This window comes from Vipera ursinii (assembly GCF_947247035.1).
Source record: "Vipera ursinii genome assembly, chromosome: 6".
NCBI lineage: Eukaryota > Metazoa > Chordata > Lepidosauria > Squamata > Viperidae > Vipera > Vipera ursinii.
The window spans coordinates 66,994,860-67,012,161 of record NC_139515.1 but is presented as its reverse complement, the minus strand read 5'-3'; the positions used below and the strand labels follow the sequence as shown (position 1 = coordinate 67,012,161).

At 37.9% G+C, this 17,302-nt stretch overlaps 1 protein-coding gene across 2 annotated transcripts; it reads right to left on the bottom strand.

Moving 5' to 3' along the window:
• Window positions 1-358: 358 nt before the first annotated feature.
• MTERF2 (mitochondrial transcription termination factor 2) lies at window positions 359-7,410 on the bottom strand. 2 transcript variants are annotated; one of them, XM_083366655.1, is made up of 2 exons: window positions 7,361-7,410; window positions 359-2,637 (listed from the first exon to the last, which is right to left on the bottom strand). In XM_083366655.1, exon 2 carries the CDS (start codon window positions 2,600-2,602, stop codon window positions 1,424-1,426), a length of 1,179 nt encoding a protein of 392 aa, XP_083222781.1. In that variant the 5' UTR covers window positions 2,603-2,637; window positions 7,361-7,410; the 3' UTR covers window positions 359-1,423. The 2 variants fall into 2 exon arrangements, with proteins under 2 accessions (XP_083222781.1, XP_083222782.1); XM_083366656.1 differs by lacking the exon at window positions 7,361-7,410 and adding an exon at window positions 6,380-7,108.
• Window positions 7,411-17,302: the final 9,892 nt, after the last annotated feature.

Sequence of the window (17,302 nt, the reverse complement as noted above, 5' to 3'; positions counted from 1 at the left end):
CCCATTTCTATACATTTTCTTTTTAAATGCATGAATTTTCATGTAGTTCAAATATTGAAGTTTGTCACGCATGATATTTAGAAAGAAAATTAGGATAGTTAAATAAACATAGTATGTGCTACATGCAAATTCAAAGCTAGGCTTTCTATGTAGTTGTGAGATGTGCCATTCTGTTCCGTGTGTCTTCATTCCTAAAATCATTGAATTCATATTTACCAGGTTGATTCCAAATTATTTAAAATGCCAGAGAGAATATTGATAAAATAGATCATGCATATATATACTCGAGATCTGTGAAAGAAAGATTATGTGGTTACTAAGACATGACACTGACTTGATGGCACACAATAGTCACGAAGGTATTTCTAATTAGCAGAAATTACACAACACTCATTTGTGCATAATCTAAGCTATTTATAAAATGAACAATATATTCTCAATATATTTAAATTTTATTTTAAATATTGCAAAAAGCAAGCATGTTATAATTTAAACAAATGTTCGGTGCATCTTGTCTATCAGAGCACAAATTTAAAACTCTTCCTTCCCTTTCCTAGATAATTTATATATTCTGTTGACAACCCTATAATAATCTTATATAAACTATATTGGAGTACTATTTCCTACTCTAGTGCTTACATCTTAAATATAATGTAGGGTTAAGAGAAGCAGCAAAAAAGAACAATGGTAATTATCAAAGGACTACTTTGTAAGGAGATGAGTGGCATAGAACTTTAATAATTGCTTTTATGAAAAGTTAAAATGTTGAGATTTACATTTATACAGGATGCAGAAAATAAAATATTTCCTTTTAAGTGAAAGACCTTTAGATACAAATAAAGGTACTACTTCATGCAACATGAAACTACAGAATCCCATCTCACATATATTTGTTTTGAAGAGAAATTGAATCCATGGAATATAGGGTTCCGTGCGCCTTTGGTGTCTAGTCATGCCAGCCACATGACCACGGAGACGTCCTCGGACAAGCGCTGGCTCTTCGGCTTTGAAACGGAGATGAGCACCGGCCCCTAGAGTTGGAAACAACTAGCACACATGTGCGGGGGAACCTTTACTTTTACCTTTATAGTTTCTAGGCAAATTGCTATCAATTACTTCCACATCAGAAATATGCCTTTTAATATTAGTTCCTAGAGAACATGAGCAATGGATGCTACTGGACTAGTGTCTAACTTGTAGGTTTCACACAGAAATGTGGTTGGCCACTGTAGGAACAATGTTAAATCAGACAGGCTTTTAGTTTGATCCTATAAATTCCATGACAGTGTCGCATATTTAGAAACTGATGCAGGAAAAAAAAAGCCTGAATACAAATTCATTTTCTAAGTAACAGTTACATCCAATTTATTTGAATGGTGAAAGAGAAACTGGTCCTGTCATTTTATTAAGCAGGTTCTGGAAACTAATCTTCAATACTCAAAGGAGCAACTGGATTATATATGGGTCTCTCACTTTTTGCTTGTATCTTTCCATAGGTAGTTTCAAAATCTTTTTTTGTTCCATTGAGATATTTTATAGTTCCATTCTTCAGACTGTATCCTAGGGCATCTAATTTTTTAATCCTATATTGTATTATCTCTGTTGATAATTCTAATACAGCAGGCGACTCTTTAATTTGTTCTATAGAAATTCCCTCCTTCAACAGTTCATTTAGTCTTTCTTTCAGAACTGGAGCTGAATAATAGAGAAGGGCAGGGCACTGTAATATTAGCTTTTTTAATTCTTGATCATTGCAGTTGAAGATGGTCTTTGAAAATAAAAGGCTACTCTGCATATTGCTAGGATTAAGTTGAAAAATAAATCCTTTGAGCTTGGACAACAAGCTTAGAACTTCAGAATTGGTGAATTGATTGTTTTGAAGAAACTCCAGGTTTTCTTGGACAGTAGTAGAAGTATTTAATAAAATAAATGGATTTTGACTCAATAATTTCAGTAGCCAGTTTTTCAAAATTTCCTGTGAACCACCTAGTCTTAAATAGTTTCTTTGCAGAGATTCTATCATATGCTTATTCTTCTCAACAGGATTGTTAAAAATATTTGATGCACTTGTTAATAATCGGCAGATGATAGCATTCTTCAGCCCCAATGCTTTGAAGAATCTAATGTTGGCCTTCTGATTTTCATAATGTTCAACATTAAAAAAAGCATCTGGAAACCGTTTTATTAACTCCACTAACTGCTTTTCATTTTGACAGACAGATAACCACAAATCTTTCTGACAAGTGATATTGGTAGGACTACAAAGAATGGCTTCAGGACAGCATTCAAAAATATGTGCTACTGAAGGTCCATCAGCTCCAATTGTTTGCAAAATATTAGCTATTTCTTTAATATATGACATCTCTTTTGACAACACCCATGGCTTCAGCCTACGGATTTTGTTTATATCCACAGATAACATGGACAGGTTTTCTACAATGACGTTATTCTCCTTTCCTAAAGAAGTATCAGTTGCATATCTCAAATGCTGTAAAAGGTGTCCATTCTTTCTTTGATAGAAGACTGATAAAGCTGGCAATAATAGGCAGGGCTGAGTTCTAGCCAAAAATTGCATATAGAAATTTGGGACAATATAAGCCATTTCATTCTATGGTCAAGCGCCACATCAGGAAAGGCCTGTAAGAACCAAAGCATAAAATATTAATGCTATGTCAAATTCAAACTTGGAAAAAAGCAAAAAAAAAAATAAATTCAATAATCTTAATAATCCCAGATACATGACTAGAATATGCAACATTATGCAACTATTTTTTCCTCAGTTATTTATTCAAGCAAAAATGCTAATATAATGTAGCAGACATGACTTAACTGAAAGACTATATATTATTAAATCTCATCATGACCTTTAATTGGCTGGAAGGGTGCATTCATAGAGCTACAATTTTTGAACCAAAGCACCTGAAATGGGCTAACTTACAGAATGTGTCCAAAATCCAGGACCAATGATTCCTGAGGGAATGAGATTTGGATACGTCAGGGCTGCTTCAATACTACTGACTGCTGCTGTGTTACTACTAAGATGGTCACATGATCTTCATTTTGAACATTCCATGACAGTTTCCCAGCAACTCTGGCAATCCCTCACTCCCTTTCCCCTAGCAGCAGCCACTTGAACTGCCCGCTGGGGAGGTTTCCAATATTCCATCAAATTCCCAAAAGGAAACTCAGTGGGGAAGCTAGTAGAAAGTCAGAAGTAACTGCTTTTTTGCCCCTCTTTGGTCATTCTGTTTGTCTGCTTAAGTAAGGAAATATCTCTGAAAGGATGACCCAGTGGGGCATGGATTGTCTAAAGGTAAAGGTTCCCCCGCACATGCGTGCTAGTCGTTTCTGACTCTAGAGGCCGGTGCTCATCTCTGTTTCAAAGCTGAAGAGCCAGTGCTTGTCCGAGGACATCTCTGTGGTCATGTAGCCGGCATGACTAGATGCCAAAGGCACACGGAACGCTGTTAAAAATAGTGGTCCCTATTTTTCTACTTGCATTTTTACGTGCTTTCGAACTGCTAGGTTAGCAGAAGCTGGGATGAGTAACAGGCGCTCACTCTGTTATGCGGCACTCAGGATTCGACCCGCCAAACTGCCGACCTTCTGATCGACAAGCTCAGCGTCCTAACCCACTGAGCCACCGCATCCTATTATGGATTGTCTAGTGTCATCTAAATCCTTTCTCTTCAAATAAAATTCTGTGATTGTGATACAATTGATGAATTCCTTCTCAATTGCCTCTTAAAATATTTTTGCCTATTTAACAAAAAAATCCTGACCTTCCCATTCCATTCAAATTAAATTATGTGAAAGCTCGCTTTGGATTGTAATGATATACAGATGATAACTAAACGTTAAGTAGCAGCAAAAGTCCAAACAGACATATTTTTTAAAAAATATTTTATTAATCTTCCAATTTTACATTTAAGTATTTAAAAAGCAATGTGGTGACTGGGTTAATCAATAGTTCAGTAACAAAATCTTTAGTGCAAATCTCAGGTTACAACATCAAATATTCCTTCTCTTTTCCCCTCAACATTTACTGTCTTGTATTCAAGCTAGTACAGTTCTAGTTATATCAACTCAATAAAAACATCATTATTACATTTATCAATGAATTTTTAGCTTATACATATCTTACATTCAATCTTCATAAACAATCCATATCCTGTTATTAATTTTTACCCAATTTTTAGTTTCTCATTATTCAAATTTAACGTTTGATATTTATAATTTTCAGGCTTTGGGTAACCAAGATTTCCCTTGTCTCAATTCATAACAAAATATAGTATCAATATCCAAAATACATTTTATCTATTTGAATGTAATCTTGTTCTATTTCCTAAAAGCTATTTCCCACCATATTAAATCATCTACAATAACATCCCCTTTAATAAATCAAAACCATTATGTATGTTACCTGGGTTAATCAATAAATCAAACATATTCATAATAATTTTCCCATTTAGGTCTAATTTTTAAATATTAAATAGATAGATAAAATCTTTATTTTCAACTAATTTCCATTGGTCATTTTAAATCTAATGACAAAAATTCCCCTTATTTCAAGATCTCTCTTTAACCCTCTAATTAATAATATGAAATCCCCTCTAATAAGTTAAAATCCCAATTTTCCTCAACCTTATTCTGGCTTTCTTCCTTTGCCAATGAGGCTTCCATATCAGTGCTTTTAGATCGTCAAATAGATCTCCCTCTATTATTATATATGTTATTTGGAGTAAAGGAGACTATGTAATTGCCAGTTTTCTGGAAGAACCAGCCCATTTGTAGTTGTTAAATTGTGTCCCTGTTATTCCAGCTCTCCATGCTTGCTTCTCTTCCATTCAATCTCTTCTTTCTCAAATTTCTTCTGATTTATATATAAAGTCATTTCCATTTTCAGTGTTGTCACTTCTTTTTCTGGATTTTCCATCAGATGTATTTGTTGGTCAATTGAGTCCTCTGTCTTAATAACTGATTGTCCCACTTCTTTTGTTATCTTCTGCATTGTTGGTTCTTTGGTTGTAGTCAAAGTTTGGGTTTGTGTATTTAAGCTGGTGTCTTGATCTTTTATATTAGGTCTTATCACAAGCTGAAAGAATGGTTTCATGTATTGCTTTCAACATGGAAAGAACTTTTCCTGGTCTTCATCCATCTCTTTCACATGTTTATAAATAGCCTTTCTAGTAAAAGTTGTTTGTCAAGCAAAATTTTATAGTCCAGGGTATTTCAACATCTCATATAGTGACCAATATTCCTCAAGTAAAGAGATAGGAAAGCAATTTCCCACATAAAACTTTGAAAGTCAGTAAATGTTTGCATTCACAGTTCAAGAAGGCCAGTTATGCCGCCCAGCTGTTCTCTTACAGCTAAATCTCTCACAGGTGGTGCCAAGGTCAGAAAACTCTTATCTAAGGTCTGGGCTTCAAGCCAAGTCTCTTTTAGGAAATAACAAGTTGTAATACCAAACTTCGCCACAAGATGTTACCAAAGCCATTTAAGGTTTTTTAAGTCCAAAATTTTTCTAATCCTTTTTCCAATTTTATTTCTTTTTTGTAGATAAAAAATAGAAATAGGAAATAGTAGAAATAGGAAAACTTTTGGTCCCCAAGTTTCAGGAACATGTAAGTCCAATTAGACTAAAATTGTTCTTTTAATGCTTTTGATTCCCCTGGATAGTCAAACGCCACTATTCTTAGAGGGTGGGATAGAAAGTCCCTTCCCTCTCTCTTCACAGGGGGAAAGATATTTCAAGTAGCTTTTACAGGAAGAGAAGGTAAAGGGTAAAGTGAAGATCAGATCTCACCCAGTTTCATCCGCACTGCTTTTGAAGTGCTTATGGTGAGTTTGACTTCAGCTGTCTGCAGCCTAATGATGGGCCATATTGCTCTGGCCGGTCTTTCCTCTGCCAGTTTGGAGGGCTGCCCTGGATCGAGCGGAAGTGCTGCCGCCCTCCTGCGATCAAGCGGGGTTCCCCTCCTTGTTCGCCGCCCCTACAGGGCAACTTTCCACCCTTACCAGGGTCCCCCAGCAAAGGGAAGTGAGATGTGGAAGACGGAGCTCACCAACCGGAAGTCCAAACAGACATATTTTTTGTTGTAATAGTATATGTAGATAGCAAACAAATCTGAACAAAATAACACCTCTGTAATAATTCCTGCCTTATTTCCTCTTTGATCACACAGCTCTGCCTGCCATGGAAACTGGGAAAAGAGTATGTAAACAAATAAAATACTAGAAGCAACTGTTACCAGGTAACTTTTCTGATTGTATGTCTAGCAGCTTTCTTTTTGCCAATATTTTTGAAGGCATTTTCAGACTTTTTAACTGTTATTTCACATAGTGGCATTGTCACCTTTTAAGTGGGAATACTTACATTTTTAAAGCTTAAAAATAAGCTTTCCTCGAATCAGGCTCAAATACTAGTGGGCAGGTAATATGAATTTCTTAACCCTGTAATAATAAAAGTAGTTTTTAAAAATATTTTTAATATTATCTACATTTTTGGAGGTTCCTGGGGATTCTCTATTCAAATACCAACTAATCAACCCACCTATTCCACTGAGTGTTATGTTCCTATATTAAGAGCATTTAATAGCATTCCCTAACAATCGATATATCAACTGGTTGAGATTTCCGCCTTCCCGTTTTTATTACCTAAAGCATTTCAGTATTTCCCGTAAAAAACGTTGAAACGGCAGCCGCAGATAATAAACAAGTGACAATGACTACACGTGCAACCGCACACCTAACTATGTTTAACTCAATCCCTTCGTTATTCAACGTAGCTGGCGAGCCGAAGTGTTTAAATCACGCAGCCAGAGATCTCAAAGCGGGGAGTGAAGGCAGCCAGCATTGTTTGTGATTGCAATGCGCCAAAAATACCGGCAGGAGCTCGACGACACGGTAATTTTGCGAACGAAATGAAGCGTCTCTACACCGGATCGAGTCTTGCCTGCCTTGGTAAAAAGTCTGCGCAAGCTTCGAGGCGAAATGTTCCGGAGACACCATATCTACGTAACAGAGCGCATCTACCCCTGTTGAAAATGCAATAGGCTCGCCACGTCCTGCCTAGAAGCAGCCGGCCCTAATCCTGCCCTAGGCCAGGGGTCGGCAACCTCGGCTCTTTTATGACTCGTGGACTTCAACTCCCAGAATTCCTGAGCCAGCTATGCTGGCTCAGGAATTCTGGGAGTTGAAGTCCACGAGTCATAAAAGAGCCGAGGTTGCCGACCCCTGCCCTAGGCAAACTAGCAGGCCTTGTCCCCCTTCCTCTGTTGACCCAGCACCGCCCTCCTCCCCGACCCGAAGACGGACAAACTTCCTAGCCAAGAAGCCACCGTGAGTCACGACTTACCGGGGGTGCCAGCTGCAGAAACTAGGCTACTGGCGTCACAGGCCGTGTTCTTGAGCCATACCAATGCCCGAGGTGGGGGAGTTACGATGGCAGAACAAACCATTTCCGATTCAGCTTAGTGGCTGTATTCACGTGCTTTCAAATCGTACATTTTACAAATTCCGACGAGTTTTTGAACTTTTTGAAAGATTTATTCTAATATTAGTTTTTGTATCTAAAAAGTAGGGTGTTTGGTTTTTTTACAGAAATGTATAGATGCATTGAAATCTTTCCCCGCTTCTAACAGCAGAGCCGCAGACCAAATATGACTTAAAAAAAAAATTTCCTTATTCTGTGATGTATGAACTGCATTGTCTCCATCCGGCTCTCTTCCTCCCAGGAAGGAAGGAATCAGGACTTTCTCATTAGCAAAATTCCTTGCTGCCAATACAAATTTTTACCTCTTTGTGTTGTTGTTGAAGCGGAACTAGCAAAGCGTGGTGTCACTCCCACAAAGGCTTGGCTATACTTTACAAAAACGATTTCAACAAGCCTTAGGATGTTTGTAAAGCAGCCGGATTGTATTGTGGGTTACTTTGTTTATGCTGAAGAATAACTTCACATACGTACATTCGGATTGCAACATACATTTTGCTAATAATTTAATCAGATGCATTTCCTGTTGTTAGTTACTTACTGTTTACATTGCAATATCTATCTACACATTTATGGAATATTTTAGGAGCAAAAGTGAACTTTGCTACCGAAATATATACAATCAGAAAAATAATAAGAAAAGGAACATGAGGTCATTCGAAGTTGTTTTGCTTTGTTTTTCTGTGGTGAGGAAGCCATTTGAAATCAAGGATGGCTTTCAGTGGCTGAAGAAGTAGCAGCATGCAAGGATTTCACAATACGAATCAGTTCTAATTAGAATTTCCATAGAGGAATTCCATGCTGGTTTATTTGACATAGTTTGGACACTTGGAAAAATTTCATAAGCCAATGCTGCAATGTAGGAATGCAGATTTTAATGTTTTGCTCATAACTGACAGAAAAGTAGGATGGAATTCACTAAGCCAAGATCTGTAATGACCCTATCCACCTCAGTAGTTCTTCAACTTTAAAGTTTTATTTATTTATTTATTTTCATATAATATATTTGCACACGTGCATTTTAATTTCAAATAAATTTACTGTAGGTGGATACAGATGTTTTCTAAACATGGCTGGAAGTTTTACTTGCTTCCATACCTTTCCAAATGTGCTAAACTTTATTTGAAGTTTTGGGAAACTGTGGCCTTAAAAGTAGCACATGGCATTGTCTAGCAAGGTAAATAAATGTTTGTATCATAATGATCCAATGGAGTCACCAATATTCCATTGCAAACATATCAAAGAATGCCCAATTTGGGCCTGACATCAAAGGAGCATGACTGGCAGGATAGTGGACCATAAGAACTTTCAGTGATCATACAGGTATTTCTCCATGAGACATACATAGGACTCCAATATGCCAATGGTGCAAGGTTTCCACAATATCCTCCATTTCATCGCAATCAACACATGCTCTGTAGACTGCAACTTAAAACTGATGGTGGCTTCAGTTGGTTCATTTCATCGATACTATAAAAACATTCATTGGATGCTCATTTTTAATTTGCATCAAAAGAAAATGAAAATTTCCTTTCTAAATCCATCAAACATACAGCTTCATATATAACTTCCTAATTTAAAAGTAATATACTTTTAAACCAACGTAATAGACACAATACTAGATGCAGAGATTCTAATTATCGTAAAACTTAATTGTATAGCAGATTCAAAAAAGAATTAAGACTATTGAGAAACTTAAAAAGAATCAAGCATATAAAGGTGTACAGCACATAATTAAAAACCCACAGAATGTTAGCACCACCTTGCACTAACGTCATAGGACAACCGTAAGATAAGAAAATTATAGGTTTTATTATACTTCCAACTTTAAGATAATTTCATGTGTAGATATCTCTCCCTTCATGCTCTTTAAATAATGTTAGCTGTTTGGTGTCATTGTGCTTAGTCACTTCTTGATTGCTGTCACTGGCCAATAGATATAAAATTCAATTAAAGAGTGATAGAATCCTTGCTACTTGTTAACTGCACAGCCAAATATTGAGATCTCTTATTTCTAGAACTTGATTGGAAATCCATGACTAGAAAGAAGCCTCCTAATTATTCTTATTAATATTTGATATATTCTATGTGAAATTGGAAATTATTACTATACCTGGACCAGGGTCATTCAAGACAATTTGCTTGCTTAGTCATAGAGTCCAATAAAGTCCACCTGTTTTCATATGCTAAAGACAACAGGACTAGCAGTGAATCTTTATTTTGTGCAGTTTGCACAGAAGTGTCTGAATTTAATTCTCCCAAATCCCCTTTTCTGAGCTGGAAACAAAGACCCTACCATTAAAATTACAACTTAAAAGTGACATTGGCAGGCGATTTGGAATAAATAGTATAAAAATATTTTTATAGTATTTTTCTTTACCCAAGTTTCCCCCCCCCTTAAATGCAGTGCAAAAAGAGGTCATAGTACTATCTCATTTGATTTCAAGAAGGGAAGACTTCTTGAAAATTGGAAATTTTCAGATGTTGTATGTCCTTGAATAAAGAATTCCACATAAACTGAAAGGTTGAGTACTCATGTCCAATAACTGCCCAGAGAAGTTTGAGATTGTTGATCTGATTTGGGAGTGGGGAAGGGTAATATGCATATGTTCCATTGAACTGGAAATAATAAAAATGGAATAAACCCATATTTATAAGCTATGTACAAGTAGACATACAATATAGGGTTTCCTAGCTGTACATTCCTATGTATGTATCTATCTTGCCTCTCAAGTAAGTGTGCATGATTCTGCAGGTTGAATATATACGGTAGTTGAAAATACTGAGCTGAAAGCACTCATTTGCAAATAAGGGAAGCTATTTCATGGTATCCCTTCCTTAAATTAATCTTGGATCAATTTCCCTTTGAAAGTGGAAAGTACTAGGGTTTTATGGTGGATTTATAATTATTCATTACATTTCAAATGAAGTGGCTAAGCAGAATTCCACAAAGTACAAAGTAAAGTATATGGGTAATATCAGATTTGCTGTCATATTCTTTTTGCGTAACACAACTCTTAACACTGCTTTTTCAGTGCTATCAGGACAGTTTTCCAAATGGGACTGATTTCCCAAAAGTAGGAAAATGATCCCATATATGTAGATATAAATATATATTGTCATAATATACAAATCCATTCAGCAAAGGTGACCAACAAGCAAGTACTAGAGTGCATAACACCAGACGTCACCAGAAGGAAAAATCACAAAACTCTGTCCATTTATTTTGGCTATGTCATGCAGGGGAATTCACTGGAGAAAGCAATTATGTTGGGAAGAGATAGAAGTAAAAGGAAACCAGGCTGCCAGAGAACATGATGGCTGGACATCATCAAAGCTGACACCAGCCAGAACATAGAAAAATTCAAAGAAGCAGTGCAAGATCGGAAGATGTGGAGAGACCTGGCCCATAGAATTGCCAAGAGTTGGACACAACTTAATGGATAACATCATCATTGTACAAATTCATGGACAGCTATCTTCACATAATAAGTCTCTAATCTTCAGAACTGCCATAAAATCAACAGATCTATTTATTAAATCATCTATTACAAAGGTGATACTAAATGTAAATATATGCTAAAATGATGTGTAGAAATGTTTGTTTTCATTTTTTCCCCCAAGCATGACACAGAATTTTTTTAAAGAAACAACTACAAACTATTTGCAGTAGTCAGGAATTACTGGGTGTAGGCTTATTTTTGTGGAAAATAAATGAAGGTAGACTGGCCTTGCCTAATCTAATGACGTTTGCCACATCAAGTACTTCCTGCTATTGTCTACCTTTACTTAAGAGCAGGATCAAGGCCATCACTTATTCCATCTAGCAAAGTTATAGCTTAATAATTTTAAACTTTAGAGAGAATATATAACTCTTCCTAACTCTATGGTTTTGTTCTTCTTAGGAGATGTATATATGGGATCAGACTTGCAAGTCAAAGCAGATATATATACAACTAACTTTATTCAATTATAATTATTTTTGTTGCAAATATTTATTTCTTTTAAACCAACCTGGAAGGATTTTTTTCCAGAATGATTTAGTTGTTTAGAAAACATAAATAAAAGGTAATTTAGTTGCTACAAGATTCTACACTATGACCACAACTGAGTCCAAAATTTGTGTTGTTAAGTGAGACATTTGTTAAATGGGTTTTGCCCCACTTTACGACCCTTCTTGCCACAGTTGCTAAGTGAATCATTGCAGCTGATAAGTTACTAACCCGGTTAAGTGAATCTGGCTACCCCATTGACTTTACTTGTCAGAAGGTCACAAAAGGTGATCACATGACCCTGGGACACTGCAATGGTCATAAATATAACTCAGTGGCCAAGTATCTGAATTTTGATCACATGATTATGGGGATGCTGCAAAAGCCATAACTCTGAAAAGTCACTTTTTTCAGTGTCATTGTAACTTTGAACAGCCACTAAACAAACCGTTTGAAGTCGAGGACTACCTGTATTTGCAGTGGTATACATTGGCCTATACATAACTGTATGATTAAACTGATACATATTTACAAATGAAAAATATTTCTGAAAAATACTTTTCACTATCTATAATTGGTAATATATGTAAAATATTTACATCAAGTTTATGGAAAGTAGTACTGAAAATATGAAAATATTCTCTCATAGGGACTTTAACAATGCAATACAGGTGATGAGGAGCAAAAATGAGGACATTTACCAGAAAGGTCAGTGATTGCAAACATAATTTCATGCAAATAAAAATCTCAGCAGGCAGATAATCGCTAAGTGTGTTGCAGAGGCTTGGAATTCATCTACTTTGTCAGTCAGTGATGTGGTCTTCTTCTCATCTTTATCTCTAATTTTTGTTTGTTTAGGAAGAATCTGTCTTTCTAAGCCTGAAACAGTTTTTCCTTAAATATACAGAACAAACAATGCTTGGAATATTACATTCAATTACCTTTTACAGGGGTCCCCAACCCCCGGTCCATGGACCGGTACCGGACCGTGACATGCCAGCAACTGGGCTGCCCAAACATACATAGGGATGCAGGCAACAAACAAAACCATGCACTCTCTGGTCTCTGGAAAAATCTTTCTCCATGGAACCAGTCCCGGGTGCCCAAAAGGTTGGGGACCTCTGGCCTATTAGTATGCTACTAAGCACCGCTTTTGCTAAATGTAAGTCTATCATGTGTTTTCAATGTAGTCATCCAGGTGGCTTTTTATGGGCATGGCAGCTCCTGGACCAAGGGTTCAAATATAGCACTTGCAACACTTAGATTTTTGCAGGTTTCTTCATCATAACAGAGAGAAAAAGAGCATGTTTTTTAAAGAGAATGTAAATTATGTCACAAAGACCCAACAAAAAAAGAATATTAGATTGCATGCTAGTGTGTTATATATTGTATATACATTGTAATATGCTTGGTGTAGTAGTTCAGGTGCTGACCTAGAAACCAGAAGACTATGAATTGTAGTCCCGCCTTAGGCATAAAAGCTGGCTGGATGACTTTGGGCCAGTGACACACTCTGAGCCCAACCCATCTCACAGGGTAGCTGTTATGGGAAAAAGAAGAGGAGGAAAAAGTATTATGAGGGTTCACTGCCTCCAGTTACTTATAAATTTTCTACGGTACCCAATTTCTCTCCATCCAGAAAAGCTCCCCACATCCCATCTCTGGTGGTCCAGGTGATGCAAATGTGGTACCACTTTCTGTCACTGATGAAGAGGGAAGCTGGGTGACCTTGTCATTGATTAGGAGTTCAATGGGGTTGTTCCCCCCACTTGATCAATACTATTTCATTGGTAAGAGAAGGGTGTCCCAATTCCAGGGGATGCACCAGATTTCAGTCATAAACAGATGGTGAAGGCATCGAGCTCAGGAAGCATCTTCTTGATCTTCCCGTACAAGTAGTTGGCGCGAAGAGGGAGGGAGATTTTAAATTCATCCAGTGCTTTAAAGGCGCAAGGTACTTATAAAGTATTAAAGGTGGGATAAAAATCTAATAAATAATAACTGTTTACAGATATAATATAAGGACTATCTTATATTTATTCTGATTGTTTTCCAATTGCAAGCTACCTCATAAGGTTATCATGAGGCTAAGATATAAAGTAACATTTAAGGTTGCCAGCTGATGAGAAAAATATTTGGTTATTGTTTGTTTAAACAAAGATTTAAAAAATGGTAGGCTATGGATCAGGGGTGTCAAACTCAATTTCATTGAGGGCCGCATCAGCATTGTGGTTGCCCTCAAGGGGCCGGGTGGGTATGGCCAGGGTGGGCATGGCCTACTGGGTGGGCGTGGTTAGAGTGCTTATGGCCTACTGGGTGGGCGTGGCCAGCTCTACATCGTTCGCATCAAGGGTGCCTATGGGAGCCTGGGCACTAGTGGGACAGATCTGAGGGTCTCTGGGCCAGGGCCAAGGCAGTGGGGGCCGTTCCCTCACTGTTTCCAGGATGGTTTCACGGGCCACATGAAACCACTTCACGGGCCGGATCCGGCCCCCGGGCCTTGTGTTTGACATGTCTGCTATGGATCAACTGTGAGAAAGATGAAGTAGCTCTGCTCAGCTAAGTATTTTGACCTGCAGGAGGTTGAGAGACATTTCCCACCACCACCACCACCACCACCTACCATAATTGCTGTAGATTCTTCAAATCTCAGCCTTCTTTGAGATGGCAACCTCTATGGAAGAAGCAGGGTAAAGCAAGAGCCAACACCGCCCTGTAGAAATGATGTCCACTTCGCTGAGCAGATTAGATTGAGCAAAATAATAAACAGAGGATTTGAAACTTAGACTAGTCTTTAGCAGAAAAATGGAAAAGTATCAACCAATCCTTATGCCACCTAACTAGGGGCTCTTACTTATGGGAGAATGTGATGGGAGAAGGAGACAAATATAAGTTTCAAACTTTAGGTTTTATCTATTTTGAATCATAACCATTTGCAATTCCTGGTGTTCTTTGTATTAGAGGGCCTTTATACTACCTGAAATAAAAACTAGTCGATTTAAGAATTATATCCCTGAATCCCTGCCAGCCAGCCTTCTAGTTTAAGTATGAGTCTGGGAGAAGTCTGATGCTTTTCTGTTCCTCCCTTTTCCTTATGAGGGGAAAATGCTCAATGTAAACAAAGCAAAACATCAGCTGGAAACCCTCTTGCTTTCTCCGGTTCTAGATGTGGTGTGGCTCACAATTCTTGCTGGTTTACCTGTCATTCATCTTGTATAACAGAAGGAAAGCCCTTGAAGGTTTCCCTAGGTTGCCTTGTGTCCTCACATATGGAAGATTGAGTGAGAGTAGAGACACCAATATACTCTGGAATCGTTTGGCCTCCAGGTTGGATATGGGGTTGTGTGCAGCCTATAACAGTGATGGCGAATCTTTTAAAGACTGAGTGTCCAAACTGCAACCCAAAACCCACTTATGTAGTCAGGTGCTGGGTGGGCGTGGCCCATTGGGTGGGCGTGGCCTATTGGGTGGGTGTGTCTGTGGTGGTAATGGCAGACTGGGTGGGACTAAAAAGTTAAATCAATCAATTCCAACTTTTTAAGATCTTTTTTTCCCCGCGAGTTGAAATTGATTGATTGAACGGGTTTTGTTTTTTGTTTGCACATGGCGGCAGAGGCCTAAAGCGAAAAGATTTTATGAAACTCAGCTGAAGGCCTAGGACTGGGGCGATGGCGCGTGTGCCAACAGAGAGGGCTCTGTGTGCCACCTGTAGCACTCGTGCCATAGGTTTGCCACCACGGGCCTATAATATAGCCTATTGGACAAATCCAGTTAGCAATACATGCTGCATCCTGAAAATTGCTGCCATATCTATATAAAAATGGAATGCACAAATAATATCATTTATCGCAGCTGAACCAAATACTCTGTTCTTCTTAAGGGGCTTCAGAAAAAAGAAACTGAAGAATGTAGAGAAGAAATGATGTTAATCTGTTGTAGGAATGTCCAGGGCATATAACTTAATAACTCATAAGTTTTTAATTGAAAAACAGAAGTATTTTTGTGAAATGTTCACTAAAAATGTATCATTCCACCCCAAGGATAAATGTGCATTGTAGAAAACCACCCAACTGTCTTTATTTTGTATTTAAATTTTCAAATATAATTTCTGTGCACAGCATAACATTATACATTGAAAATTATACACAATAAAGCCAAGTCTATTATAAAAATTCAACCCTGTGCAGAAAAAAATACTTTGCTCAAACATTAATCTGAGATGATAGTCAAAGAATGATATATATGGAATCCATCTGAAATCTACTGTTCTAAGACTTGTTCATCTTTTTAAAGCTTATTTAAAGTAGCTTCCTAGTACTATTATCTGTTTTTCCCCCAAACATCAAAACCATTGTGCAACTAAAACATTCAAAAGGAAAGTTAATAGGGGAGTTATCTATCATCCATTTTAAATGGCATAATTGTGGTCAATTCTAAAATGTCTTTCTTGATTTTATTCTAACAGTAAAGAATCCCTGATATACATTCTCTATTCTTATCAAAACATTAAGAGCTAAATCATAGAAATATTAAAGTGGCTTCATTTTACTCTTCCGTTTTTCTTAGTCTAAATACCTCTATAGCTAAATTAATCTCTATTATAGAGTATGAGGCAACTGCCACAGGCAGCTGATGCTGTAGTTCACAAACATGTTATAGTACCTCCTTCCTAGTCATTTCCCCTGAACTTCTTATGCATTCTGTTGAATGGAAAACAAAGCTGATGATGCTACATTACCTGTCTTACATCCTTTAAACTAGGGTGGATTATAGGCTGCATCTGACTTAAAATAATCTCCTATATGGCTCAAAAAACTTTTCCACCAGGTTGGGAAATGTTTTTGTGTTTTGTAACCCCTAGGGTTACTACAAATTCAGGTCTCTAATATTGGTATCGTCATTATTTAGATTGAGATTATGGACTTCTTGTGTACAATATTATGTAATGATACTTGTTAGCTTCTCCATAAGGACGAAGTCCATTGCCCATTGCTATATTAAATCACGTTTCATAGTTGAGACATTTATTGTATTGTCCCTATGTATGTTTGCACGCAAAACCCTCCCTGCCCCTGGAGTTTCCAAGTCTGATTCTTTAAATGGACTTTTGTGATTGTATTATTTGCTTTTAATCGGTTAAAGTCGTCTTTAAAGTATCATGTGCCTCCAAGTGAGGGGCAGTTAACCTGATAGTCTGCAAACACAAACACACCTAGACACTCAAGAGAGAATCGTTTGGAATGGACCATTTCATGTTATTATGTAATGAGCAACCATAGCCACGAAGATCCATGTTAACGTGCTCGCAGACCTTTGAAGACTCTTGATTCTCGTTCTCTTTTGGCTTCAATTGCCTAGTGCAGGGGTCGGCAACCTCGGCTCTTTTATGACTCGTGGACTTCAACTCCCAGAATTCCTGAGCCAGCATAGCTGGCTCAGGAATTCTGGGAGTTGAAGTCCACGAGTCATAAAAGAGCCGAGGTTGCCGACCCCTGGCCTAGTGCAACCTTGCAAGGGGGCATTCGCAGAATCCACGCGCCCCTATCCAGAAAGAAGCGCGGGAAAGGGAGGGGGAAGGGGAAAGAAAGCGGATCCGCAGTTTCCTCTGTAGGTTGGAGCTTCTTCGCACGTGCGTACTGTGCACGGATCCTTGCCGGATTCGTCTCGATGCCCCAATCAACTCGCTTCATAGAAACCTCCACGCAAGCCCCGTGTTCACACTCCCTCCCCCCTCTGAGGACAGAGGGCGTGGTTAGAGGAGCCACTCAGCCCCCGCCCCACCCCGCGCGCGCGCTCTTTGTCCTAGCTTTTTTTT